The sequence below is a fragment of the Vespula vulgaris genome, chromosome 3 (assembly GCF_905475345.1).
Source record: "Vespula vulgaris chromosome 3, iyVesVulg1.1, whole genome shotgun sequence".
Classification (NCBI taxonomy): Eukaryota; Metazoa; Arthropoda; class Insecta; order Hymenoptera; family Vespidae; genus Vespula; species Vespula vulgaris.
Window position 1 is genome coordinate 7,676,311 of NC_066588.1, and position 24,722 is coordinate 7,701,032.

Below are 24,722 nucleotides of genomic sequence, written 5' to 3' on the forward strand. Positions count from 1 at the left end.
AGGCATAAAATCTTTCAATTCCGTGGAATATAGAACATTTCTTTTCTACTTTTCGATTTGATAAATAAATCTCACGATATTATCGAGTTAAAATCAATCACAAAAAGCGTTGAATAGACAATGATTTACTTCGTATTTCGTAGTAGATTTTAAAGTAGAGTTATCATTAGACCATGGGTCTCCACATATAGCAATTTCTACGTGGTGGGACCTGAATCGGTATTACTTGCAACATATCGAAATTTAATGTGATGTGAGTATTACCGAGCGAATATATATTTTACTTTGTTTCCAAAATATTTACAATCTAATTCCTATTAAATATTAAAGTAATTACATTTTACATGCTTATTATACTTCGATAAATAAACAAAATTGATATAGGAGAATTCTAAAATAATTTCTTAGAGAAACACTGAAAATTTTTTATTTCTTTATTTTTATTTATTTTTATTTACCCTTTTCGAGTTAAATATTATATTTAATATTATACTTATGTCCGCTATTATATCGACATAGTCCTCATTTATTTTTATTTTTCTTATTAATTCTAATTTATTCTTATTTATTCAAACGCATAACAATATCATATATTGAGATAATGATTGAGATAATGATTTTTGTTTAATGTTTAATTTACTTACTTTATTTTTGGAATGAAAAATAAATAAGGAACTTGCTATGACGAAGTATGCACATGCAATACTGGCACGAGATCTGCTGCGATAGTTGAAGAAACAATAGAATTTGGGATGATTTGTATGGACGGATAAATTTGTAGACGGGAAGGACATACCCTATTTATTCTTATTAATTTTTACTTAATCTTGTTTATAAGAATATATTGTGTGTTTATCTATTCTCGAAAGATTTTTTCGACGCGATTTTTGCCAAGAAAAATAAAATTTTTTATTTAATATTAAAAAATGCGGAAAAGCCATGCTCTCGCTTAAACCTTCATTTGTAAAATACGATCTTGTTTATCAAAATCGGTAAAGAATTATGCCTGTAGTCATTTTTGTCATAAATCATTATAAAACTAGGAGTAATGAATAGCTTTAAATTGTAAAACTATCATAAATCAAAGCAAGATCAGTTGTATCCTGATACAAAATCGTGTATATGTTTATCATACCATGATAAATATTTTAAATATTTTAAGTATGGTTCACAGAGTGATTGATCTTTGCATAATTATTACTTAATAATAAATACTTTTTATATTCAAGAAACTATATTGTATAAAAATTATTAAAATATGACTACATATCCAGTTTAATAATTTTTTCATTATTTATGCATTTAATGTTTACATATATTTATTTCATTAATAATCTTAAGATTAAAGTCTTTGCAATTATTTTTTCGCAAAAGATATTTTCATCGCATGTGAAGGTGTAATTTTAAATCCTTGAAGTGCATCTTTAGCAGCACCCGATTGAACTTCATTTTCAAACTCAACAAATGCAATATCATGCCGATTTGGTACTAAACGAACTTCTTTAAAACCAGGAAATTGATTGAAAAGCATAGATAACATCATTTCACTAGTTTCATCAGGAAGATTTGTAAGGAACAAAATTTGATTTGGAGGTTGTTCAGGTACAGCTGTATTAACTAATCCTGGATGTTGCGGCACACCAGGATGATATCCAATTTGCTGTGAATGTTTTGCTTGTTCCTTAGCACGCTTCTTTGCCCGTTTTGCTTCCTCATCTGCTGCCGGTACTACACGTTTTGGTTTTTTAGGACGTTCTGCAAATGTACCTTTCATTTTTGCAATTAAATCGCTATCTGTCTTAGCATACTGTATCCTCTGAAAATGCACATAAAGCAATTATAATATATAAAACTTTTCTACTTTTTCAAAAATTACGAATATTTATATAACAAACATACCATTGGCTTATCATAAAAAGGAAATCCCTGCATAGATCTTAATGCATTCGTTGCACTTGCTATTTCTTTGAAAATAACAAATGCCTGACCACGCATTTTTAATGTTTTTAATGCTACAATATCCAAAATTTGTCCAAATTGAGAAAATATTGCATATAACGATTTTCTTAATTCTTCTTTTTTTATCTTTTCATTTAGATTATTTATATAAATTGTATTATTTGGTCTGATATCCATAATTACTGAAAAGATTATATTATTATATATATATAAAATAAAAATTATAATTTTATATAGAAAATATTTTAAATTGGCGAAATTTGAATGATTTTTAGAAATCATAATGTATTTTCGAAATATAATTACAAAAAATTATAATTGTTAACAATGTAGTAAAGCTTATATACTTACAAAAAAAATTGTTAACTTCTATATTATTTAATATTTCTAAGGAAGTTTTATAATTAACACTTTTATTAGCGAAGAAAAATCGACATAAATACCATGAAGAGGTTAGAATAAAACACAACAGATCGAATGTGTTTTTAGTGTCGCTGTATGTCACAACGCTGATTGGATGATCACTATTCGTTTTTCCACCAATCCGTGATTTCTTCCTACGTAAGTGAACACATGGTTTCAGGGAAACAAGTATGATTTTTAGGATGCGTAATTTAGAACGAGTTTCATGTAACATTGATTTATTTATTTGAATTTGATTGAACGAGTATTCATTTTTAATAAGTTGTGTATTATGTGAACAGTAACAAATTTATTATTACAAAATGTGTGAAAAAACCATAACTTCGACACATATGAAATTGAAAAACAGTCCAGCAGTAAACAAACCGTTTCGTTCATTATTTAGCAGTTCTGATCTGACTCCCAAACGTAAATCTAACATTAAAAATTTAGAACAAGTAAATTTTAAGTCACAAGCGTAAGTAGAATATTCTTAGAATGAAATTCATATGTATATATATATATATATATTTATTTATTATAAAAACAATTCATTTAATATTAAGTAGGGAAAATACTAAACGAAAATTGTCTCAAGAAATGATTGTTATGAAAAAAATACCAAGATTTGATCTTGAAAATGATATGGAAAACATAGAAATTGATGAAAGTATGAATGTATTTCCAAGTGATTTAGAAGCATTGGAAAAGAGAATATCGAAGAAACAGAAGGAAATTGAAATTTTGAAAAATGAAATTTCATATTGTAAAAAGGTATGACTTTTACATAATATATAATCTTTTAATAATATCAAATATAATTAACTTTTTAATATCCAAAGAACAATTCTGATGATTTGGAAGCTGATATTAAACAGTGGAGATATGCTTGTCAAGAAGCTTTAGAGAGACTGCAGAAAGATTTAGAAAATAAACGAGGACAGGTAATGACTATGGAGGAAATATTATCATCATTGGGTATACCTAAATCTTTAGTACATTACTCTACAGAGAATGATACATTTATTAAATAATGAAGTATCTTATATTTTTTGTTATCTTTCTAATTTTATAGTACTTTATATACAATATTAAAATTACTATTTCATTGTTAATAAAATCTAAAGTATATATCCATAATCTTATATCAGTATTTATGTGGTCTTAATGGACGATTAGGATCAAATAATGGTGGGTCATTTATATATCTTAGATCTTTTGTAAAGTATCCCATTAAACCTTAAAAAAAATTAATTCATATTATATTATATTTATAAGAGAAATGATTAGTTACCAACATTTTGGTTCTTAATAAATAGCTAATAATAATTAGTTCTTAATAAATATTACCAGCATTTTGAGCTTTTAAGATTTCCCTTTCAACTTTTTCTTGTTTATTTTTGCATAAACCTGTTATATGCCTTCCATAAATCCTTCCTGTGTATCTACTTTGAAACTGTGATAACAATCTTACATTTTTAAAATCTGGCTGTATATTTAATCTGCATAATAAACATTGTTGTTTTTCTTTCTTATAAGGATTTGTATCTAAATCAGGCTGTAATAAATGAAAGTTTATAAAAAAGTAAGAAAGTAAGAATAAAATTACCGTTGTTTCTAACTAAATTAATTTACCATATCTTCTTCTGTTAAAAATTCTTCATTTTTCATCTCTTGGTTTGAAATGTTTCCTACAAATCTATTGAAATACTGATTTCTGCTTTTTACAAAGTTTTCAACTACTTTTCTAAAACAATAGTTGAGAATCATTTTGTAGGTTATGCCACAATAATCTTGTGTAGAATATATTTAAACAATCTGGAGAACTTGAAAATCTGCAGGTATACAGTTTAATCAGAGCATTAACCAAACAATTTTGAATAATTATCCGTTATTTACAGTCAAATTTGATAAAAAACAAAAAGAAATTTAAATATTTTTCATCAGTAATAATACATGTGATGATAGCAGATACTACCAACTACTAAAAATATTTCTTTTACATGTTCCTATGTTCAAAATTAGAAATGATACGTAATACACAAGTATCATTGGAAATATTAAAAAAAAAATTTATTTCAATTTCAAATTTTTAAATGTTTTATATTCGATGTTGATATTTGAAAATTTTCTTCGATATTCATTATATTTGAGTCATAATTAAATCATTCACAACAATGCAGAAAGAAGTTCTATTGGTGTAATTATTGAGACTGATTATAGAGAATTTCGTGTAAGTCATTACATTGTATCATTCAATTGACTTTCATTTATTCCAAAATAACGTATTTCAAATTACTGAAATTTTATTACATTATTGTAAAAGCGAAGGAAAACTTTAAATTTAAACAAAACTGGTATTTACATACTTTATATATCTTTTTTACGTTGGTTAAGTAGTTTATTATTAAATTTATCGATCTATTATCAAGATATATTTATATTATTTTTAAAAGATTTTGAAATTAATCGATCAAAAATATTTAGTATCTTATATTAATATATCATTTGATTTCCGGTTAGTAACTAGTTATATGGATGTGAATACATTCAAGCTGATTCCTTTCAATACTTCGTTTTAAGCGGGGCGTAACGATTTCTCGATTTCTTTTACAGTGAATCTCGCGTGGACGACTTAATATATATTTAGTAGAATTAACAATTATGGGAGGCGAAGAAGGGCTAGGTGTGACAACTGGTCAACCCAATTTATATAAACAAGATCTTTCAAAACTAGTAAGTAAAACTATATTTATAAACTTTACGAATTTATAATAGTGATTCATACATACATACATTGAATTCAATTTAACCTCACTTTTTAATGCTTGGTACTTGATACATAGTGTATAAATTACGTTAGATTATTATTATGTCCTTTTCTTAAAAGTTGTTAATGTATGCTTTTTTCATTAACCTTAAATTACGAAATCATTAGAAATATAAATATTTTTGCAAGAAAAATTTTCATTTTTATATAAAATAATTCATTACTTCTATTGTGTACTCAAAACATATTGTCTATGTTCAGCTTTATAGTACTATGTTTATATTATACTGTTAGATACTACCTTGTTATTTTATTATTATTATTATTATTATTATTATTATTATTATATTATATTATTATTATATTATTATTATATTATATTATATTATATTATATTATTATTATTATACTATCACATTTAATATTTTATTTATATTAATAATGTTTTACTTTGTTATATATTTTAATCAGTTCTTTCATTTAAATTTTAGGATGTCAGTACATTAACTGCTTTATCTCGTGAAGTCATTAGCAGGCAAGCTACAATAAATATTGGTAAATATATTATAACAAAGCTGAAATATTATCTAAACTATATCTAAATAAAGAAAGAAGATATTAAAACTTAAATGAAAAGATATTTATTTTTATAAATGATATATATTTTATTAAATTTGTTTAGTAAATTATTGTAATATTATTTCATAAAATTATTGAACATTTCTATGGTATTATAATTAATTATTTATTTTTATAATTTTTTAAAGGTACCATTGGTCATGTAGCGCATGGAAAATCTACAATTGTTAAGGCAATCTCAGGTGTGCAAACTGTACGCTTTAAAAATGAATTGGAAAGAAATATCACAATTAAACTTGGTGAGTACAGCTTAGTTAAAATTTTACCTATTTTAGATTGTTATTTATTTAACATTCTGTCGTTTATAATATTAAATTTCTGAAAGTTACTTATTTTTCAAAATATGTTGATAATATAGTAGGGTTTTGCAAAGTAATATTTTAATATTATAACAATATTATTCTTTAATTATTATAAATGTACTTGCATTTAGTGCAAGTTTTGCGGTTAATAAAGAAAGGGATGAGACATTCATTTTTGATAATATACAATATTTCTCCTTTATTTCCAATACAATAAACTTTTTAAAAGTTTCTTAGAATATATGTACCTATGTTTCATAAAACAAATTGTTCAGTAGTAATTACTATAAATGTAGTTATCTTGTAATGAATATAACAATTCATAAATAATATAATTCTTTATTGTGATTGAAAGTGATTGAAAGTGTGAATAATGATTGAATTGAAGGAATATAAGGTAAGTGAAAATTTTAATGATCCTATAATAATACTTAAGTATGCAGTTAATAAATTGTTTAGAATTATATAAGTAAGTACAAATTGGGTGTGTGTATGTGTATATATATATATGTGTATGTGTATATATATATATATATATATATTTATATAAATGTATATATTATGTGATTGTAATTAACAAAACTAAATGTTTCAAGTAAATTATCTAGTAAAAATTCTGTAATAATAATTAATGTAATAATAATGAAGTAGTTGTAATTGCAGCCTAATTCATGAAACTTCTTTTTTATACAAATTCTTTCTCTTAAACATTTGGAAATAATTTTCGTTTATTTATTTAGAAAAATCATGGGAGAATTTCATATGGATTTTAAGTATACATTAAGCCTATACATATGTTATATTATATAATATTTATAGGTAATAATTTTTATAACTAAATTAATTTTTACGAAATGAAAATAAAGATTACAAATGAAATTGATATTGATATTCTTTTTTACACTATTAAACAAAAATATTATCTGAAATATTACTTTAATAAAAAATAATACTTTTATGTATAAAGTAATAATAATATATTCATTAAGTTGAAATAATTATAATAGTGACTATAAGAATACACATAAAATTCAATTAAAATGCACTGAAACATTATAATTTCCTAATGTATAGAAGATTGAAGAGGATTAAAGTGATGATTAGAGATTATGGTGATGTTTAAGAACAATCACACAATTATACACAGTAATCGAACTTTAGCTCGGAGTGAATGACGTCGTTTAAATGTTTGGCATTACAGAGCATCCGGTAGAGAGAGGCAATATGGAACATGCAGATATTCCTGGTGAAACGTCTTCTACATCTGAAAAAAGATCACTTTCGCCTGTAAGTGTCCAACAGCGTTTGAAGCAGCCAAAAGTTGATGAGAAAACCAGTTTTTATCCAGACAACAGTGAAGATAGTGCCAATTTACGCGGAAATTCAAATAGAAAAGAAAGGAGATTTAGTAGGATGAATGTAAATCGTCGAAATATGGAAAAATTTGATTCGCCAAATAATGTATACTACAAAAGGAATGCAAGATGTAACAGTATCATTGACACTTCATTGAAGTATGATGTCGCGAAATTTAAATTGAAAGAACTACGAATCGTTTTGGAAGATATTAAATACAGTAGTTCGCATAATAATAACGTCAAATTAAAGATAACACCTAAAAAGGACGTTTGGGAAGTGGAGAAAATCCTAAATAAGAAAAAAATAAATGGTGTAACGTCGTATTTGATCAAGTGGAAAGATTGGTCCGACGATTATAATACGTGGGAACCATTGAAGAATATGACAAATTGCGATGAAATTTTGAAAGAGTTCGAGACGAGCAGGACTAAGTTATTCGAAAAATTAAAAAAAAAAATTGAATTTTATCCAACGGAGCAAGACGTTTACGAATTTTTAAATAAAATCCAGCAAGAAGGACAGTCGATTGATCGCGCTGTAATCGATGAAAGTACTTTTTACTCTATTATAAACAATTTTTTGAAACTTAATCATGTAAGAAAAGATAAGGAGATGGCAAATATTAAAACAAATATTTTGCGGTATATGTTGTACGACTTAAGAAGGGAACAATTAGACTTATTAAAAGATTGGGAAAACGAGATGAATAGTATTAGTAAAGGGAAGCCATCAATATTTGTAGAAAATCTCATGGATCTTGAAGGTCCTCCGGAAGATTTTTTTTACATAGAAGATTATCTTCCGGGCGAGGAAGTAGTGATACCCGAAGATCCTCCGATTGGTTGTGACTGTGTTAATTGTAGTTCTAATACGAAATGTTGTTCAGTACAAAGCGATAGTATTTTTCCGTATACTTCGAAGGGAAAAATTCGCGTTAAACCAGGTACGCCGATATACGAATGTAACAAACAATGTAAATGTGATTCGACGTGTCCAAATCGTGTTATTCAACGTGGTGCCTATATAAAGTTTTGTATTTTTAAAACTAAGGACGGTAGGGGTTGGGGTGTAAAAACATTGCAAAATATCAAAAAGGGTTCCTTTGTAACACAATACGTAGGTGAAGTAATCTCCAGCGAGGAAGCTGATAAACGTGGTAAAGAATATGATGCTGCAGGTAGAACATATCTTTTTGATCTGGACTATAACGAAACCGACGATCAATGTCTTTATACGGTTGATGCAGCTGTATATGGTAACATATCGCATTTCATCAATCATTCCTGTGATCCTAACTTGGCGGTTTACGGTGTTTGGATCAATTGTCTCGATCCTAATCTTCCGAAACTTGCCTTATTCGCCACGAGAGATATCGAAAAGAACGAGGAAATTACATTTGATTATATGTTTCAACCTTTGAAAACAACGCGCGTGATGCAGAACGATATTAAGGACTCGAGAATCATCGCTAATAAAGTGTTATGCAAGTGTGGTGCTAAGAATTGTAGAAAATATTTATTTTAAAAAATATTGCAAGAAATACTTTTAAAAAGAATATCTTCGTCCAAAATCATGAAGATTACATCATAGTGCATCTATAATTTAAATTGATAGTTTATTCATTTCACCAAGATTTCATCATGTATTGAATGTTATTGATTAATTAGTATTTCGATAAGTTAAGTTATTTTTGTATTTAAATCATTTAAAAACAATACATTCACCGTTAGGTATCTCGCGAATGTAATAATGCATTTACTTCATCGAATACATAAATAATTGACAATTTAATGTTGCATAACTTTACAATATCTTAAAAACGTTAGAATATGATGCAAGAGAAATGATAATAATAGAAAGAGAAAATGCGTATTTATTATTGTTGTATTTTTTATACGATAAATTGGTGTTTTTAAAACATCAATAAAGATCTGATTGTTATTAGAAGTAAAAGAAATCGAAAAGAGAAATGATGATGGTACATGACGAGATATTCCATTTTGGAATACTAATATGCAGAGTAAAAGTAACATTTTATATTGTTTTCGCATTATATCTTGTAAGAAAAGTTATATCAATAAATAGAAAGGATTTAAACCATAACTGTATTTAACATATTAACAGTAGTATTTGTAGAGAAATTCAATTCTAATGAAAACTATATCTATTGCATGTAATATTACGATTTTATTGTTTTATTTGAATTAATACAATGAATCAATTTTTTGCAATTAATTACCATAGAAGTTAGATATAGAATTATAGATTAGATATAGAAGTTAGAACATAGAAATATCTAGGACATAAGTGTAAAAAAGAAAATATGTAAAACAATGTTTTATCATTTTTTTCATGATACGTAATTGTGTTACTCTGTTTCGAGTTAAAAGTATAAACAATCTCTCAAAGAGATTGAATTATAAATAATACTTTAGAGATATGTAAAAGTATTGTTCAGAATATATATATATATTTTTTTTTATAATTCTGTATAAACTTAATATTTGTCGTTACATATGCATATATATATGTGTGCGTGTGCGTGTGTGCATCTATATATACATATGTATCTGTGTACGCACGTATGTATGATACGTATGTGTATATATGTATGTATATATGTATGTATGCATATATGTATGCATGCATGTATATATGTATGTATGTAGGTTTGTATATACATATTTTTATTTTTCTTTTTTCTTTTTTTTATTGTTTATATTATTTTTATGTCGAGTAATAAATATGAAGGAATCTTTATCGCGTTTCCTTTATCTCTCCTTTTTTTATTTTGCATTTTACGTGATCACGTAAAATACAAATTGTTCCTTTACGTTTGATCAGATAAAAATTTCATTATCGAATTTTTTTGAATTTTCATTTTATGTTATAGGGTATGCGAATGCAAAAATTTATAAGTGTGATAATGAAAAATGTCCAAGGCCGGCTTGTTACATATCAGGAGGATCTAGTAAAGATGATTCCTTTCCTTGCTTACGTCCAGTTTGTCCTGGACGATTTCAATTGGTTCGACATGTGTCCTTCGTAGATTGTCCTGGACACGATATTCTTATGGCAACTATGCTTAACGGAGCTGCCGTTATGGATGCTGCATTGCTTTTAATTGGTATCATTGATAAACTTTTAATAAAATTATTCTTTCGAAATTATAATCAATTTCTTTAACGTTGAAATAATTTCTCTTATTCGACATAGCTGGCAATGAATCGTGTCCACAACCACAAACCTCCGAACATTTAGCTGCGATCGAAATCATGAAGTTAAAGCACATAATCATTTTGCAAAATAAAATTGATTTAGTGAAGGAAGCTCAGGCGAAAGAACAGTACGAACAAATATTGAAATTTGTTCAAGGTAACATTACATAGTCATAATAATTAATATTAATAAATAAATAAATAAATAAATAAATAAATAAATAAATAAAATAAACATATATAAAATAAAAAAGATTTTGATAATAGTTTGTCATTAATTATTTTTGAGACAATTATTTATATAGTTACTTTTTATTAAATAATTTATTATATTAATAATTTATTATATTAAATAAATTAGGTACTGTAGCAGAAGGAGCTCCTGTTATTCCAATTTCTGCTCAACTGAAATATAACATTGAAGTGTTGTGCGAGTACATAACAAAAAAAATTCCGGTCCCACTTAGAGATTTTACGTCAGAACCACGATTGATCGTTATCCGATCGTTCGACGTTAATAAGCCTGGTTGCGAAGTGGACGATCTCAAAGGTGGAGTGGCAGGTGGCAGTATATTAAGAGGTGTATTGAAGGTATTTTCCATAATATTTTGATATCTCTTTTTCTATTTAAATCTCTAATAGTTTCTATTTTTCTTATTAAATCTATCATTATTTCTATCTTCGAATTTTCTAATAAATAATTCTTAATAAATTTTATGTTGCTACAGGTTGGCATGGAAATCGAAGTCCGACCTGGATTAGTTTCTAAAGATAGCGAAGGGAAATTAACGTGTCGTCCTATATTTTCACGTATCGTCTCGCTATTTGCCGAACAGAACGAGCTACAATTTGCAGTTCCTGGTGGTCTGATAGGTGAGTTAATGATTATATTAATCATCTATTACTTAATAAGGAGCGCCTTTTGTAATACTCCTAGTACATTAGATTCAAGATTGCATTTCCTGTGATTCCAGGATAAGATAAAATGTTAATGTACCTTTTTAAAGCAGAAAGATTGCGCAGAAGTGATATAAGAAATCTTAGGATCGAAGAGAAATTAAACGAAATGAGAATAATAAGAAAGATATACTACATATTGCGATTCTAAATGTACAACCAGAATTGAAAAGGTTACCTTCAGTTCTATACATTTTAATAAGTAATTAGATTTCGTTCTTATAATTATCAATTCCAATAATATATCCTCTTAGTTTTCCTTTCTATGACTTCGCATTTTCAATTGCAAAAAAAAAGAAAGGAAAAATTAAATTTTCAATTCTTATGACTCCTAAGATTCCTTGAATTACATCTGTGAGGTCACGGAAAATGAAACTTTTTAAAACAATATCTGTAGATTTATATGCAGTTTTATTTTAATGCAGTTCTATTTTAAAACAGTTTTAATTTATATACAGATTTATATAAGAGCTTAGCGATATCAATTTAGTACAATGATCTATAATTCTTCAAGGTGTTGGAACGAAAATCGAACCAACTTTGTGCAGAGCTGATCGTTTAGTCGGACAAATTTTAGGAGCTGTCGGGGCATTACCTAAAATATTCATTGAACTTGAAATATCGTACTATCTTTTGAAACGTTTGTTGGGTGTAAGAACGGAGGGTGATAAGAAAGGAGCGAGAGTAAGATTTTTATTACGTTATTATTATTATTATTTTTTTTCATGATTTATAATTTCCATCATTTGAGATCTTATATTATTTTTTTTATAGGTACCAAAATTATCTAGAAATGAAGTATTGCTAGTGAACATTGGTTCTCTTAGTACTGGTGGTCGAGTTTTAGCTACTCGTGCTGATTTAGCTAAAATAAGTTTGACGAGTCCGGTATGTACAGAAATCGACGAAAAGATTGCATTGTCGCGTCGTGTCGAGAAACATTGGCGTTTAATTGGTTGGGGTCAGATTTGTGGAGGACAAACGATAGAACCTGTCCTCGATGGGAAGTAATTTCTTTAACGTCGCAAAGAGAGGACAACGACAAAAATTTAAGTAAATTAATAACAGTCTTATAACTTAAGCCTTCTGGGTTTATATAGTTGTAAGCAATATTTGTAATAAATCATGCCATTTATCTTACACGTTTTATTTGTGTTTCGTTGTTTTCTTTTTTTTATTTCACTTACATTTAATCTTCTAGTGAATTTTTGTTTTAAAGTCATATCTCGATGATCATTAAGTAATTGTGAAAAGTACGAAGAAAATAAAAGCATGTATTGTGTTGATTATAATATTAGCTATAAATCGTTATAAATGATTAAATTGAAACAGCCATGTACGCTGTGTTCAAGCGTATGATTATATCGATTGACGGATTGTATCGAAACTATGAATATCGTTTAAATTCCCCTTTTCATCGAATACTTTTAATTATCTTAATATTTAAAATTTCAAGAAATTAAAGCAATATGATGATTTGTTTTTGGTAATATCATTCATTCAAGAGAATTTAATGTCTTTTGAAATTTTAAGTGCAGAATGCCAAGATTCATTGGACATTACATAGGAATATCCTTTCAGACTGAATTATTAGTAATGACTCTATTAGGTTTGGTAAGATTTCCGAAATAATTATTGGACATAGTTTCTTTCTGTATGTAAAATATTCCAAGTATAACGATAAAGTATCGGTCATGCAACGGAAAAAAAAAATCATAAAATAATAATATTTCTTAAATCGTTAAAGTAAGTAACGAGATGATAATATTCCGAAGCTCAACAGCACATTGGAATGGCATCCTTTCGACTGGTCTCAACAAATTGAAAAGATTTGGAATCTGTCATTGACTCAACAGTATTTCTTTTTCTCTACAGATTTTGAGTATTGGATAAAGACAAGTTAGTACCGAGAAAAATATGTTCTATATATGTTGAATGATATTTTACACATTATTATTCCTCATTACTATTAGTCCTAACATGGATCGTTATCACAAGGAAGATAGCCGCTTATGTTTACACATTTTTATACATGATCAATTTCTATCCAATTTTAACATGGAGTCGACCAAATTTACTTCTGCCGTGGCTGATCCTGAGTTTCTTTCAAAATCTCATACTAAAATCGATCGTTATTACGATATTCATATGGCTATGGGGTAGAGAAAGATTTTCTTCATTTCGAATGATCGAATTTGTTCTCGTTGAACTTCTTTCATTAAGTAAGCTCGATACGTGATATAGATTCGTACTCATAAATTATTTACAAACTTTATTTCTTACAAATTTAATTTTTTATAAAATTTATCTACTTAAACAAACAATAATAACATTTACAGCCAACTCTGCATACGTATGGTATGCAATCGCATGTTCTTATATAGAGTTGAAAAAAATAGAAAGGATTAGAAAGATAAGAAAAGCTTTGCAAGCAAAATATTCCATTGCATACAATCTCTTCTCGGATCGTAGTAGCATGGAATTATCTAGCAAGGACTCAGCATATGGTTTGTACTCGGAAAGACGTTATATGAGTTTACCTAATCTGAACGATGCTTTTTATCGTTCGATTTTCAACGATTTTAATGAAAGTAGAACATCTAGATCGTTGACAACTTTAACGACTATCAGCAGCTTTGAATCCGATGACACGGAAGAAGTCATTTCTCAGATAATTCATAATAATAATTTGATACCTGTTGAGAAATGTATGAAGCTTTTGGGCTTAACTGATGTTGATATAATCAACGCACGTGCTAGAGTTCGCAAAAGGATTTTAGAGAGTGCTATAATTAATAAGATCCAAGAAGAATGTGCAAAGAAGAAGGAGATAGGAAAAAACGATGTGAGAAAAGATAGCAGGATGAGAGATCCATCTATCATTGATTACTTGATGGCAAAAACTGACATGCCTATATTTCGTAAAAATGATAATCGCGTTGAGAAGTTCAGAGATATGAAACGAAAAGGTGATGCAATTTCAAAACGAACTGAAGCTTCTAAAGACCAGAAGATTAATGAGAAGATCGAAGATGTTTCAGTCGAAGTAAAAAAAGAACTGATCGATGAAGAAGTAGAATTGGCACAAACTAAGGAATCCATAACAGCTTTTGTGCTAGATCGTATCGATGAAAATGAAGAAACAAAGTTAGAATTTATTAAGAAGAAAAAAAAGAAAAAAGCATGTCCATTAACGAGAGAGAAAGTAGAGTGTAGACCATGCTTTCCTCTCGTAGGGGACAGACAATTGATGGAATGTCCTTTCAAGGAGCAAATTATCCTTTCTAATTCTATTTATCCTTGCCTTTTAAATAAAAGAAATAAATGTTTAAATGAAGTTTATTGTACATCTAATCGCGAAATTGATGTTCTAATAAATGATAATAAAATTCCAGAGGAGAATATTATTTCCTTGGATGACATAGACATCAGAAAATTACCCGAAAATGATGCAACGATTATTGATCAAGAAGAAGATACAAAGATTAATTTTTCACGAAGCCAAATGACTAATGCAAAAGATTTCACTCATAGAGAATTGGAAAATAATTCTATCTTAAGTAAGAATATTTCATGCGTATCGTGAATGATAAAATTAGAATAATTAAATATATATTTATATATATAATTATATATATATCATTATATATATTATAATTATTATATATTTATGTATGCACATACATACACACACTTTATACACATTTTATATGTATACACACACACACACACACACACAAGATTATTTTTATAGAGGAACCTAATTTAGAAAAAATAGATCCTGTAGCAGAAAAAAACATTGGAAACGTTTCATTTAGAAATGACAAGAAATTACAATTATATTTTCAACAATCGATCTCATGTTCTTCCTAGCACTAGCGTATTTTCTACGATAGGTTGTCCACCGTTCTATCAAAAATATAATATAACTAATTTCTATGGCAATGAATTGCTATTCGATGAATTTTTGGATCCTCAATTACGATTTAACGAAAAATTTGTTGAAAATACGAACGATATATACAAAGATATGTTGTTTAAACCTTCGGATTCGAAGAATTTATTTGATCGAGGAAAAATGATGATATGGAATAATAAAAACGCAGAATTATTATTTAAAATACCAAAACAAATTGCGTGTTACACTGGTGTGGAATACAAATCTGTAAATAATCCTAAGATTTCTAACAAGACAGAATTTATCGAAGGCAAATTGCAGAATTTCGATCGAGAGTTAATTACAAAACATAGGTATTTTTTCTAACGTTTGTATTTAAGTAACAATATTTCATTGAAGTATTGTCATTTTAGATACACGAGTGTCGAACCAAAAGGAGAATACAAAAGTAATGATCCATTTAACATTTATGAAAGTATCTGGAGTAACTTAAATGTAAATAGTAATACTAATAGCCGCAATAGAATTAGTACTCAAACTACAGAAAGTTTGGACGATTATATATACGATAATAAAAGGAGTAATAAAAATAATGATCACAATGTAGATACCAATTATATGGACAACGAATCTTCAAAGTTTGTGACAAATATTAATTTAAATCGATTATTAGATACCAAGAATTTAATTAAAAACGACGAAAGCTACGAAGATAATTTAGAAATTGGACCATGTTATTGTAAAAATTGGAGTATCTTTGCCATGTCACAGGTAGCAGATTCTTCAAAATGCGAAAATTCGAGTTTTTTAGAAAAACCATCTGCATATCTTAAAGAAATTCAAAATGAATCACTTCATAGATTAACGAATATTAAAAATAAGATCGTCAAGAATTCGTTCGATAGTTGTAAACATCCCGAATACTTTGATCAATCGAGACGTAACATATCATTGAAGAAGAAAAGGAAACGTATGACATCTTCTAAAGAAAGAGAACTTTTAGAAATGAAAGCTTTGAGAGCTTATAACGAGATCACTTTGATGGAAGACAAACGAGAGATGGAAAAAAAGAAACAACAGAAAACTAATATGCTATATTCCTTCATAGATAATACGAGATCTTGGTCGGCACAAGTAATGTCTTGTTCTAAAGTGAAAAACAATTACAGACAAATACAAAGAAGACACGAGATTGATTCATATGAATTTAATAAACATCAAAATCACTTTGATTCATACAACGAAATTGAAATACACAACACAACTGATTCTTTCTTCGAATATTCTAGTAAAATCAATAACGAAGAATTAATAAAGGAGAAGGAAAATTTTTATTTTCTTGAAAACGAATCATCGTCTTCTCAATTACCCGATATACAAAATAAAGATGCTGCAATCATGTTGAATCTTTTGAATCGTCATGGTAGTGATTGGTTCAAGCAAGAGTTGAGAAGAATTCTGGCAATAAGGGATAGTCAGGTGTATATGAAACATAGCAAATCTAATCAAGATACTATGAAACTGAATCTTTCTTTAAGAAACAGTCAAAAGGTAATTGATAGCCTTGAACTTGATAGAAATATTGGGAAAGAAGACATAAGTATTCCCTTTGGATTACCTTCGTCTTATCAATATTTATCAACCACTTCGGATTTCGGTTCAAATCAAAATTTTAAGACTTCTAATTTGACGGAATCTATTATTTCTGAAAAAGATATGCCTCCTATGTCGTCCGGTTTAAAAGATTTCATTGAATATACAGAAAATAAAAGAGTAATTGAAGAAGAAGGAAAAGAAGAAAGAAAAATGATAGATACACCAAAAGAATCTGAAATTGAAGAGATCGAGAAATTTAAGATCGACATGTTAAATGTTGATAAAGATAATTCATCTCTTTCCTTGACAAATTCCATCTCATTTTCATCTCTTACAAAAAGTGAAAATGTAGTCGAACCGATCGATGATCGAAATCATCCTCCAGTTAGACGTAGAAATATGTCTCTACACATGATGGACATCGCAAGAAACATCCATTGGAGTTTACGTCCTCGTGGTATTCTATTAACTAATAAAAATTTACAAGGAATGAATTTCGAATCGTCCGATCTTTGTGGTAACCAGCAGAGAGATATCGTCGATGACGTCACAGCCAGTCTGGTCCATGCTGCTTTCTCTCATAAACCTGAGATTATCATTCGAACATTTCCACGTGATTCACGATCTATCAATGACGAACAATCCACGTCCTTTTTCGAAAATTTTTATAATATTTATCGTTTGCCATCGACCGTCGACGAATTTGTTCTTCGTTCTAATAATGAAATGGATATTTTTCTTGGAGACGCATTGACGCTTCCAAACGTTCAAGAAGTCGAAGACGAAGTTAATGATCTCGAAGATATTCTACAAAGTTCATGTGATTCTATGGAAATTGATAGGAACTTTGATCTTTGTATTTTGGTGATGGAAGATGAGGACTTGTCTTTAGATTCAAGATCGACTTCAACCGATAGTCTTCCTATAAACGAAGTTGTTCAATATGACAGTGAAATTACTATTGCATTGAGTGAAACAAAGACAATGGATAACGTTGATCCAGAAATAAATTCCCTTGGCTGTGAGACGTTCAAAGATACCGATCAACTTTCCTTGGAAATGATAATAGCTTTCTTCAGTTTTCTCTTAGCTTTTTACATAGAAATTCTGGGATCATACTTCTTTATGTCGGATTTACATAATTCTATATATGCTTACAGACCGTACGAACTGCATTCGGATACGCTTAAAAACGATTTTTCTGACGAATTTTTATCTGAAAAATCTGACATGGTTGCTTCCTCAAATTCGGTAAATATAACAGAGTTTGTCGTTGAACCTAAAAACCAAGAAAGAACCGATGTGATCATCGATGAAGTTGAAGAGGATGATCAAGCTTCGATAAAAAGTGCAAATTTGCAAGTTTCAAGTATAAGAGATAGTTTTGATACGATGTATACTAAAACTACTGTTGAATCTGAAAACGCAATATCTTTCGAAGAAAACAGTTCGATGGAAGATTTTTCTTGATAATTTGTCAAAGGATACAAATTTGAGGATTTTCATTGCTTTAATAAAAAATGTACGTTTTTATATATTCACAAAAAGATAATGATTGATTGAATCGCTTTTATAAATAATTATTACAGCTTTCGTTCTTTTATTATCTCGTAATTGATATTACTTATCAATCTATGGACATTGAATACTTTCTTTTACCATCCTTTTGTTAATAAAATATTTTCATCATCTTAATAATTATTCTACATAAGCTAAATTCGTTCGATCGTTTTATTTTAACTACTCAAAACTTCAAGTTAATTTCTTACGACATTCAACAAGTTTCATCATAACCCTGACCATAATCAGGCACCACGTGATCAGGATCACAAATAGTGTCTTTAACAGCATCCTTAACGTGTGCCTTGAAGATTCTAAAATTGATCTTGCTGCTATCTAAATTTTCATAAAGATACATCGGTAACCTATTGGAGATCATCCAAACGCTTTGCTCTTCTTCATGATCGACTTTAATGTCGTTAGGAAAGACCAACGAGATGTTACTGGTACCTATTACACCTAAATTCTCGGGTATATATTCCTTTCTCGTATCCCAACACCATACAGAGTCCCGAGTGACCATGTTGAAGAACATTACACCGTTTCTGTCGACAACGGAACCAGACGAATGACCATAATCCTTGGCTCTTGGTCTTCCAATCGGTATAAATTTATCGGTATTATGATCGACCATTCTCTTGTCTCGAAGGACAGACGTGGAGACTGCAAACTCTCTGAAACTCGACATGGGATGAAAAAACAGAGTCCTATCGTCGTGAATATCGATAGGACTTAATGCAATGCCAAAGATTCCGTCAGTCCATTGGAATTTTATACCATGGAGTTCGTACTTCGCAGCCAAAGGATCAGGAAAGAATAAATGATGTTCGAATCTGAAGGATGAATCCTTGTAAAAGTCATAAACGATTAAACCGAATCTCCAGACGTCTGAAAGATATGCTATTGCGCCACCGCAATCTCCATCTCTTATATCAACTACTATATTCGTAAACAAAGAATCTTGTTTCACTTGCTCCTGCGGTAAAGTATATTTCTTAATCAATTTATCAGTTCGAAGATCGAATATGTAGAGTGCTGGTGGACAACTTTGCGTCGGTTTTCTCGCGATATTTGTCACTCCAGAATCCAAAACCCAAAGACGATCACATTCGTCTACTTGTATTCTAAACACTGATGTAAGATCATCGCATTTACCTGAAAGTATAAAAAAGTATTAGAAAATTATTTCGATAAATACGATTTGTCCAAGTTCCAACTAACCAGACATATTCCAATCCCAATCAGGATATGGCTTCAATTTTGGACTCTTTGTTTTGGAATATCTTGGAACAGTTGCCAGCGTCACTGGTATTCCTTCTTTCCATTTTGGAAGAGTAATGAAGACTCTGTTTTGATGTATTTCTAATCCTAATGGTAAATTATTTTCAGCTATGTAATCACCATCGAATATAGCTTGATCTCGTTCTTCGATATTATTGAACTCAAAGTCTACGGTCGACCAAGCGTAAACCTGAATTAAAATTAGCAAGATCGATAAAAAAGATCGAAAATTGTTTACAAAGAGATAATCGAATATTTACCAAACTCATCGCTGGTCCAACATACTCGTCTTCAACTGGCTCGTGATTGAGATCATAATTAAATCCATGAAATTCAAGTTGATTTATCGAATGGGCATTGTTCTTAAAGACATCGCCTATGTTTCTCGCGTAATCACGATTATTTGATTGGAAAAATCGACCTGCCGTAATCGGTGTCGAGCCATAAAGAATATTATTTCTTTCAGTTGTCCCTGCTAATTTATTTTCCAACGAATTCCCATAAGAGTCGCACGAAGTTGGAGTTGATAATTTTTCGTGCGATACCGGATTACCTGCTGACTGATGAGTGTAGTATATAGATAAATCAGCATATGTGAAACGTACGATTATATATTGTTTTAATAATTTCAAGATTATTGTTATCGATCGATACGCGAAATATTTGGATTTGTACCGAGTCACGAAGAGGAAAAATCGGTGCTTCAAGTTCTCGCGAAATCGGTGCAATGCCAGGATGAGCTGCGAATTGTTGGAAACCAAGAAGAGACATCGAGAGAAGCCATGGCATTACGTTGGCCATACCTATAAAAAGAAATTCAAGAAAAAATTAATACGAAGTTCACGTTCGAAATACTTTCATCGTTATCAAATGATCAAAGTAGATCACTATATGACCCAATTTTCTCGATTGTTCATTTTGTTTCGTTCTTCTTTTTTTTTTTTGAACACGTAACGAATTCGAGATATCTTGCCAAATCGTTAAAATCGACTTATACGTTCGAAGCATAATGAAAGTTATGTAACTACATGAAATGTCTCCTCGCTCGGAGCAAAATTTCGCAAGTTGAAAAATGGATCGATCGGAACTTCGCCATTCGTGTTCCGTTAATGGAGATGTATATCATAAAAAAAATCACAGAGAGGGAGTAGAGAGAACATATACATTTATATACGTAATACTATTAACATTACTCAATGATCATCGATAAGGTAAATGTTGAAAAACATGATCAACGATATGTTGTAATTCGTATGTCTGTTCTTTGTCGTGAAAACACAACCGAAGCAATCTCGCTTCCGTTTTCGTTTCTTAGAACGAGTCTTTGAAAGGATATACACACCTAGTAAACAAAATTTATATGCAAATTGATTTGTACGTTAGATCGATGTTTCATTCATGTCAAAAGTATACGAACAAAAGTATACGTATTATACATTTTTTTCCTCATATATTATAAATCATAATGATTAATTCTATAAGCTTCGAATGCTTTTAGCTTACTTACCTTAAACACGAGTAACAAGTATTGTATAATAAATAACAATAATGTCGATAAATCAATGATCAGGATAAGCCGATTATGATAAGAACGATGGGACGAATCGTATCACAGATTAATTAGAAAGTTAATTAATGAAAGTGAACGATGTTAATCTCAAAGGAACACTTTGAAAGGAACTCGATGACTTTTGATTTTGTTGTTAGAATGAAATCGATTAATTTCGGAGAAAACGTAAAACGACGAATATGACGTTCGTTTTTGATCAAGCTCGATTAAGACTTTCGCGATGAGAGAAATTCAAGTAGTACACGCGGTATCGTTCGAGATGGGACCATGGATGATTCCTGACTGCCATATTCACTATCCAGTTCGTAAGTGTACCTCGTTACTACGAAAGGAGAGAGAATGGCTAATCCCTTCTCTTTGAAGATGTTCTCCCTCATTTTTCTTAGCATCTTCGTTCGTGTCTTCATGGAGAAGGACGATATCTTATAGGTCAGTGATGTGAATTCAAGGGAGTTGGAAGTTCGTGATACTTCTTAAGAGAAAAGGTCGCACCATCCTCTCGATCAATAGAAATTCCTTTCGAAGTCTTCGTTTCTCACACGCGTATTATAGTATTATAGTAATAGATAAAAGATAATCAATTTTTACAGAACTCGAACGAAGAAGATTCATTGTATCTTTATCAAATACATTTTCCATAGATTTATCACAATTTTCTATGAATGTAAAATAGATGTATACACACATATATATTTTCTTTTTATATACTTTTTGTTACTATACGAATTAAAGTTAGGATATAATGTTTTAATCAAAATAATGCGTGATATTAATAGTACAACTAACAGATTCTTAATATTATAACAGGTTCTTAATTATCTTAATAGTCTTAATTATCCTAATATCAATAAAACTTAATCGACTTATTAATTTACTTAATTCTTAAACTTGACAAGATTATATTAATAAAGAGTAGTCTAATCTAGTCGGAAGCGTAATCAATATGCATATCTTATGACTATTGTTAGTTAATGCTAGCAAGATGTTGACTCGGATCGTGTCACCGACTTAGATATCTGTCCTATTGTCGATGAGACACGGTGCATTTTTTACGCCAGGAACTTTCCCTTTCGTTGTAGCAAACTGATCCGGATCATAGTAGTGCAGATCGTTACTGTATAGGTCACCATTCGCGTTCGCAGAAGATATCGAGAGAAAGAAATGTCAAGTAGTTTTTATTCGTTTCTTTCTTTTCTCCAAGTTCCATCGATTGAACATCGAGATTTAAATATCAATAATTTCTTTTTTTGTAATAACTTCGATCGATATTATTGCGATCGAGATGTTTTCTTTCATGCTCCTCGGTCTTTTTTGCAATAAAATTTGTTATGAATTTACGAAAACAAAATACGCTACATTTCCAAGAAAGGCAAAGAATTTTATTGTTACATAATTATACTTAAAAGAACGAAGTCATTGTTAATTTTTCTTTAGATGTGTTTTTTGAATTTTTTGCAATAAGATTTTTTACGAATTTACATGTGTGAAAAAAGACAGAGAGAGAGAGAGAGAGAGAGAGATCATTACATTTCAGAGAAAGGCAAGGCATCATAGTGTTGCATAATCATCCTTAAAACATTCCGGTTTTCAACAGGAGTGAGTAAAGTTATTAAGTTTTTTACGAGGAGATAGCGGGCCTACAAGAATCGTTTTTACCATCAACTCAAACTCTCCTCGGTGAAACTCGTATATTAATTTAATAGTAATACGTAGCATCTCATACTTAAAGGAAAATCTCGGTTGCGTCTTTGAAAGGAACTAACGAAGGTTTCATCTCATTGTTCCGTAGACTTAATGATCACTCAAACGATAATCGCGAACGTTCACGCATACTCGCTGTACCGAAAATTATTTTGTTCTACAAAGGTTTACTGTTATGGTCAAAAGAAATGAGTTATGTGCACGCCTTGGAATTCTTTTCGTTTTCTTTTTTTTTCCTTTCGTAATTTGACACCATTTAATAATTTAGAAAATTTTTTTATTTTTCTTTATTTTACGATTAATTCATTATATTATATATTAATTTATTATATTCTATATAATATTATATATTTATTACATATAATTAATTAATTACATTATATATTATATTAATTAACTTCATTTACAAAGGAAAAAATAATATATATCAAAATTTGTTTAAATATGCATATTTCTTGGTGGTTATTAGTGAAAGTAACGTGATTTTACTTCGGCTATACGATTTAGACGAGTAAACACGTTATGATATTGCAAAATAGAAAGAGAAGATCGTCGTGATGTTTCACTAGAGTTCTCTCAATGACTAGAAACGTCTATTACTTTCCGTTTAAACTTTCGTTACGAGTCTAATAAATTCGTTGCGAGAAATTGAAACTTGAGTTTAAGATTAAGTTTCAGGTTACAGATCTCAGATTATAGTATACCGAGAAAGAATAGAACGTTTGTTTTATCCAACCTTTCTTTTTAAGAAATTCATTAGATTTCGTTTGAAATTCTCGAGGTAAGCAAATTAAATAGATCGTTGATTATTCTGATCAAAGTATATGCTTTTCAATATTACTCTTTTCTCTTTTCTCTTTTTTATATTTAACGAAAGTTGAAATTATAATATTGATGGATTTAAAAAATAAAACTTACGGTTTTCGTTACGTTCTTCGATCTTTCGATTTGCGAGTTCATGTTGCTGGTAATGTACCACATGATTAGTCCACGTGAATGGTTTCTTGTAGTCAAAGAAATAATTGGGAGAGCTATAAAAATAGTTGTTGGATTGCATTGGCCGAGAGTCGACTCTTTTCTTTCTTCTCATCGTTGCATATTTCTGTAAAAAGAAGAGAAAAAAAAAGATAGGAAAAGAAAATTCATTTACGTTCACAGTTAAATTGTTTAAAATTGTTGATATGGAAAAAAATCGAATATATAACATTGTAGAATCGAATAGATATCTTCTGAGAATTATAACAAAACAAGCAGTTTTCTTTCATATTTTCCAACACCTGTGGTCGAAAAAATCGACATTCCTTGCGTCACATGCAACGACCAATCTGCTACCCATAAAAAGGAAAAGAAAAAAAGAACAAATATTACTTCATACCAATAATCAAAGCAGATAATTTCTTTCTGTGGATTGTTTGTATCTAGTAAATGACGATTTTTTTCACCGAATAAAAAATTCTTGATCGATTTCTCAATCAAACTTATACCGATTTAATACTTTCACTATCGTTTT

General features: G+C 29.2%; 6 protein-coding genes across 9 annotated transcripts; 3 read left to right on the forward strand and 3 right to left on the reverse strand.

Annotated features, from left to right (window-relative positions):
- Positions 1–525: 525 nt before the first annotated feature.
- LOC127062119 (U1 small nuclear ribonucleoprotein A) lies at positions 526–2,472 on the reverse strand. The gene is made up of 3 exons (XM_050989812.1): positions 2,311–2,472; positions 1,900–2,141; positions 526–1,816 (listed from the first exon to the last, which is right to left on the reverse strand). Exons 2-3 carry the CDS (start codon positions 2,134–2,136, stop codon positions 1,358–1,360), a joined length of 696 nt encoding a protein of 231 aa, XP_050845769.1. The 5' UTR covers positions 2,137–2,141; positions 2,311–2,472; the 3' UTR covers positions 526–1,357.
- A 94-nt stretch (positions 2,473–2,566) lies between these two features.
- LOC127062121 (uncharacterized) lies at positions 2,567–3,707 on the forward strand. 2 transcript variants are annotated; one of them, XM_050989817.1, is made up of 3 exons: positions 2,567–2,839; positions 2,931–3,135; positions 3,204–3,707. In XM_050989817.1, exons 1-3 carry the CDS (start codon positions 2,685–2,687, stop codon positions 3,393–3,395), a joined length of 552 nt encoding a protein of 183 aa, XP_050845774.1. In that variant the 5' UTR covers positions 2,567–2,684; the 3' UTR covers positions 3,396–3,707. The 2 variants fall into 2 exon arrangements, with proteins under 2 accessions (XP_050845774.1, XP_050845773.1); XM_050989816.1 differs by having other exon boundaries at positions 2,570–2,839; positions 2,928–3,135.
- LOC127062122 (28S ribosomal protein S18c, mitochondrial) lies at positions 3,366–4,341 on the reverse strand. The gene is made up of 3 exons (XM_050989820.1): positions 3,997–4,341; positions 3,712–3,919; positions 3,366–3,600 (listed from the first exon to the last, which is right to left on the reverse strand). The coding sequence occupies exons 1-3, from the start codon at positions 4,129–4,131 to the stop codon at positions 3,509–3,511; spliced, it is 435 nt and encodes a 144-aa protein (XP_050845777.1). The 5' UTR covers positions 4,132–4,341; the 3' UTR covers positions 3,366–3,508.
- Positions 4,342–4,890: 549 nt separating this feature from the next.
- LOC127062107 (eukaryotic translation initiation factor 2 subunit 3, Y-linked-like) lies at positions 4,891–12,746 on the forward strand. Of its 3 annotated transcripts, XM_050989776.1 has the most exons (9): positions 4,921–5,097; positions 5,623–5,686; positions 5,899–6,009; positions 10,325–10,558; positions 10,648–10,806; positions 11,011–11,240; positions 11,378–11,522; positions 12,121–12,290; positions 12,381–12,746. In XM_050989776.1, the coding sequence occupies exons 1-9, from the start codon at positions 5,026–5,028 to the stop codon at positions 12,615–12,617; spliced, it is 1,422 nt and encodes a 473-aa protein (XP_050845733.1). In that variant the 5' UTR covers positions 4,921–5,025; the 3' UTR covers positions 12,618–12,746. The 3 variants fall into 3 exon arrangements, with proteins under 3 accessions (XP_050845731.1, XP_050845733.1, XP_050845732.1); XM_050989774.1 differs by lacking the exons at positions 10,325–10,558; positions 10,648–10,806; positions 11,011–11,240; ... (1 more) ...; positions 12,121–12,290; positions 12,381–12,746 and adding an exon at positions 7,274–10,315 and having other exon boundaries at positions 4,891–5,097; XM_050989775.1 differs by lacking the exons at positions 5,623–5,686; positions 10,325–10,558; positions 10,648–10,806; ... (2 more) ...; positions 12,121–12,290; positions 12,381–12,746 and adding an exon at positions 7,274–10,317 and having other exon boundaries at positions 4,934–5,097.
- Positions 12,747–12,899: 153 nt separating this feature from the next.
- Positions 12,900–18,570, forward strand: LOC127062125 (MATH and LRR domain-containing protein PFE0570w-like). The gene is made up of 6 exons (XM_050989823.1): positions 12,900–13,220; positions 13,382–13,505; positions 13,580–13,828; positions 13,946–15,166; positions 15,503–15,857; positions 15,918–18,570. Exons 1-6 carry the CDS (start codon positions 13,146–13,148, stop codon positions 18,568–18,570), a joined length of 4,677 nt encoding a protein of 1,558 aa, XP_050845780.1. The 5' UTR covers positions 12,900–13,145.
- A 288-nt stretch (positions 18,571–18,858) lies between these two features.
- Positions 18,859–24,283, reverse strand: LOC127062110 (protein yellow-like). The gene is made up of 5 exons (XM_050989787.1): positions 24,131–24,283; positions 20,617–20,744; positions 20,202–20,501; positions 19,882–20,131; positions 18,859–19,815 (listed from the first exon to the last, which is right to left on the reverse strand). Exons 1-5 carry the CDS (start codon positions 24,267–24,269, stop codon positions 18,875–18,877), a joined length of 1,758 nt encoding a protein of 585 aa, XP_050845744.1. The 5' UTR covers positions 24,270–24,283; the 3' UTR covers positions 18,859–18,874.
- Positions 24,284–24,722: the final 439 nt, after the last annotated feature.

Coding starts and splice junctions, on each gene's coding strand:
- LOC127062119 (XM_050989812.1), bottom strand. CDS start 2,136: ATGGATATCAGACCAAATAATACAATTTATATAAATAATCTAAATGAA. Junction 1,817..1,899: donor CTTTTTATGATAAGCCAATG/GTATGTTTGTTA, acceptor GTGCATTTTCAG/AGGATACAGTATGCTAAGAC.
- LOC127062121 (XM_050989816.1), top strand. CDS start 2,685: ATGTGTGAAAAAACCATAACTTCGACACATATGAAATTGAAAAACAGT. Junction 2,840..2,927: donor GTAAATTTTAAGTCACAAGC/GTAAGTAGAATA, acceptor TTTAATATTAAG/TAGGGAAAATACTAAACGAA. Junction 3,136..3,203: donor AAATTTCATATTGTAAAAAG/GTATGACTTTTA, acceptor TAATATCCAAAG/AACAATTCTGATGATTTGGA.
- LOC127062122 (XM_050989820.1), bottom strand. CDS start 4,131: ATGATTCTCAACTATTGTTTTAGAAAAGTAGTTGAAAACTTTGTAAAA. Junction 3,920..3,996: donor TTTTAACAGAAGAAGATATG/GTAAATTAATTT, acceptor CATTTATTACAG/CCTGATTTAGATACAAATCC. Junction 3,601..3,711: donor CTTAAAAGCTCAAAATGCTG/GTAATATTTATT, acceptor ATTTTTTTTAAG/GTTTAATGGGATACTTTACA.
- LOC127062107 (XM_050989774.1), top strand. CDS start 5,026: ATGGGAGGCGAAGAAGGGCTAGGTGTGACAACTGGTCAACCCAATTTA. Junction 5,098..5,622: donor AACAAGATCTTTCAAAACTA/GTAAGTAAAACT, acceptor TTTAAATTTTAG/GATGTCAGTACATTAACTGC. Junction 5,687..5,898: donor GCAAGCTACAATAAATATTG/GTAAATATATTA, acceptor AATTTTTTAAAG/GTACCATTGGTCATGTAGCG.
- LOC127062125 (XM_050989823.1), top strand. CDS start 13,146: ATGCCAAGATTCATTGGACATTACATAGGAATATCCTTTCAGACTGAA. Junction 15,167..15,502: donor GGAAAATAATTCTATCTTAA/GTAAGAATATTT, acceptor TTTCTACGATAG/GTTGTCCACCGTTCTATCAA. Junction 15,858..15,917: donor GAGTTAATTACAAAACATAG/GTATTTTTTCTA, acceptor TTGTCATTTTAG/ATACACGAGTGTCGAACCAA.
- LOC127062110 (XM_050989787.1), bottom strand. CDS start 24,269: ATGCAATCCAACAACTATTTTTATAGCTCTCCCAATTATTTCTTTGAC. Junction 20,745..24,130: donor CGAAGAACGTAACGAAAACC/GTAAGTTTTATT, acceptor TTCTTTTTATAG/GTATGGCCAACGTAATGCCA. Junction 20,132..20,201: donor TTGGACCAGCGATGAGTTTG/GTAAATATTCGA, acceptor ATTTTAATTCAG/GTTTACGCTTGGTCGACCGT.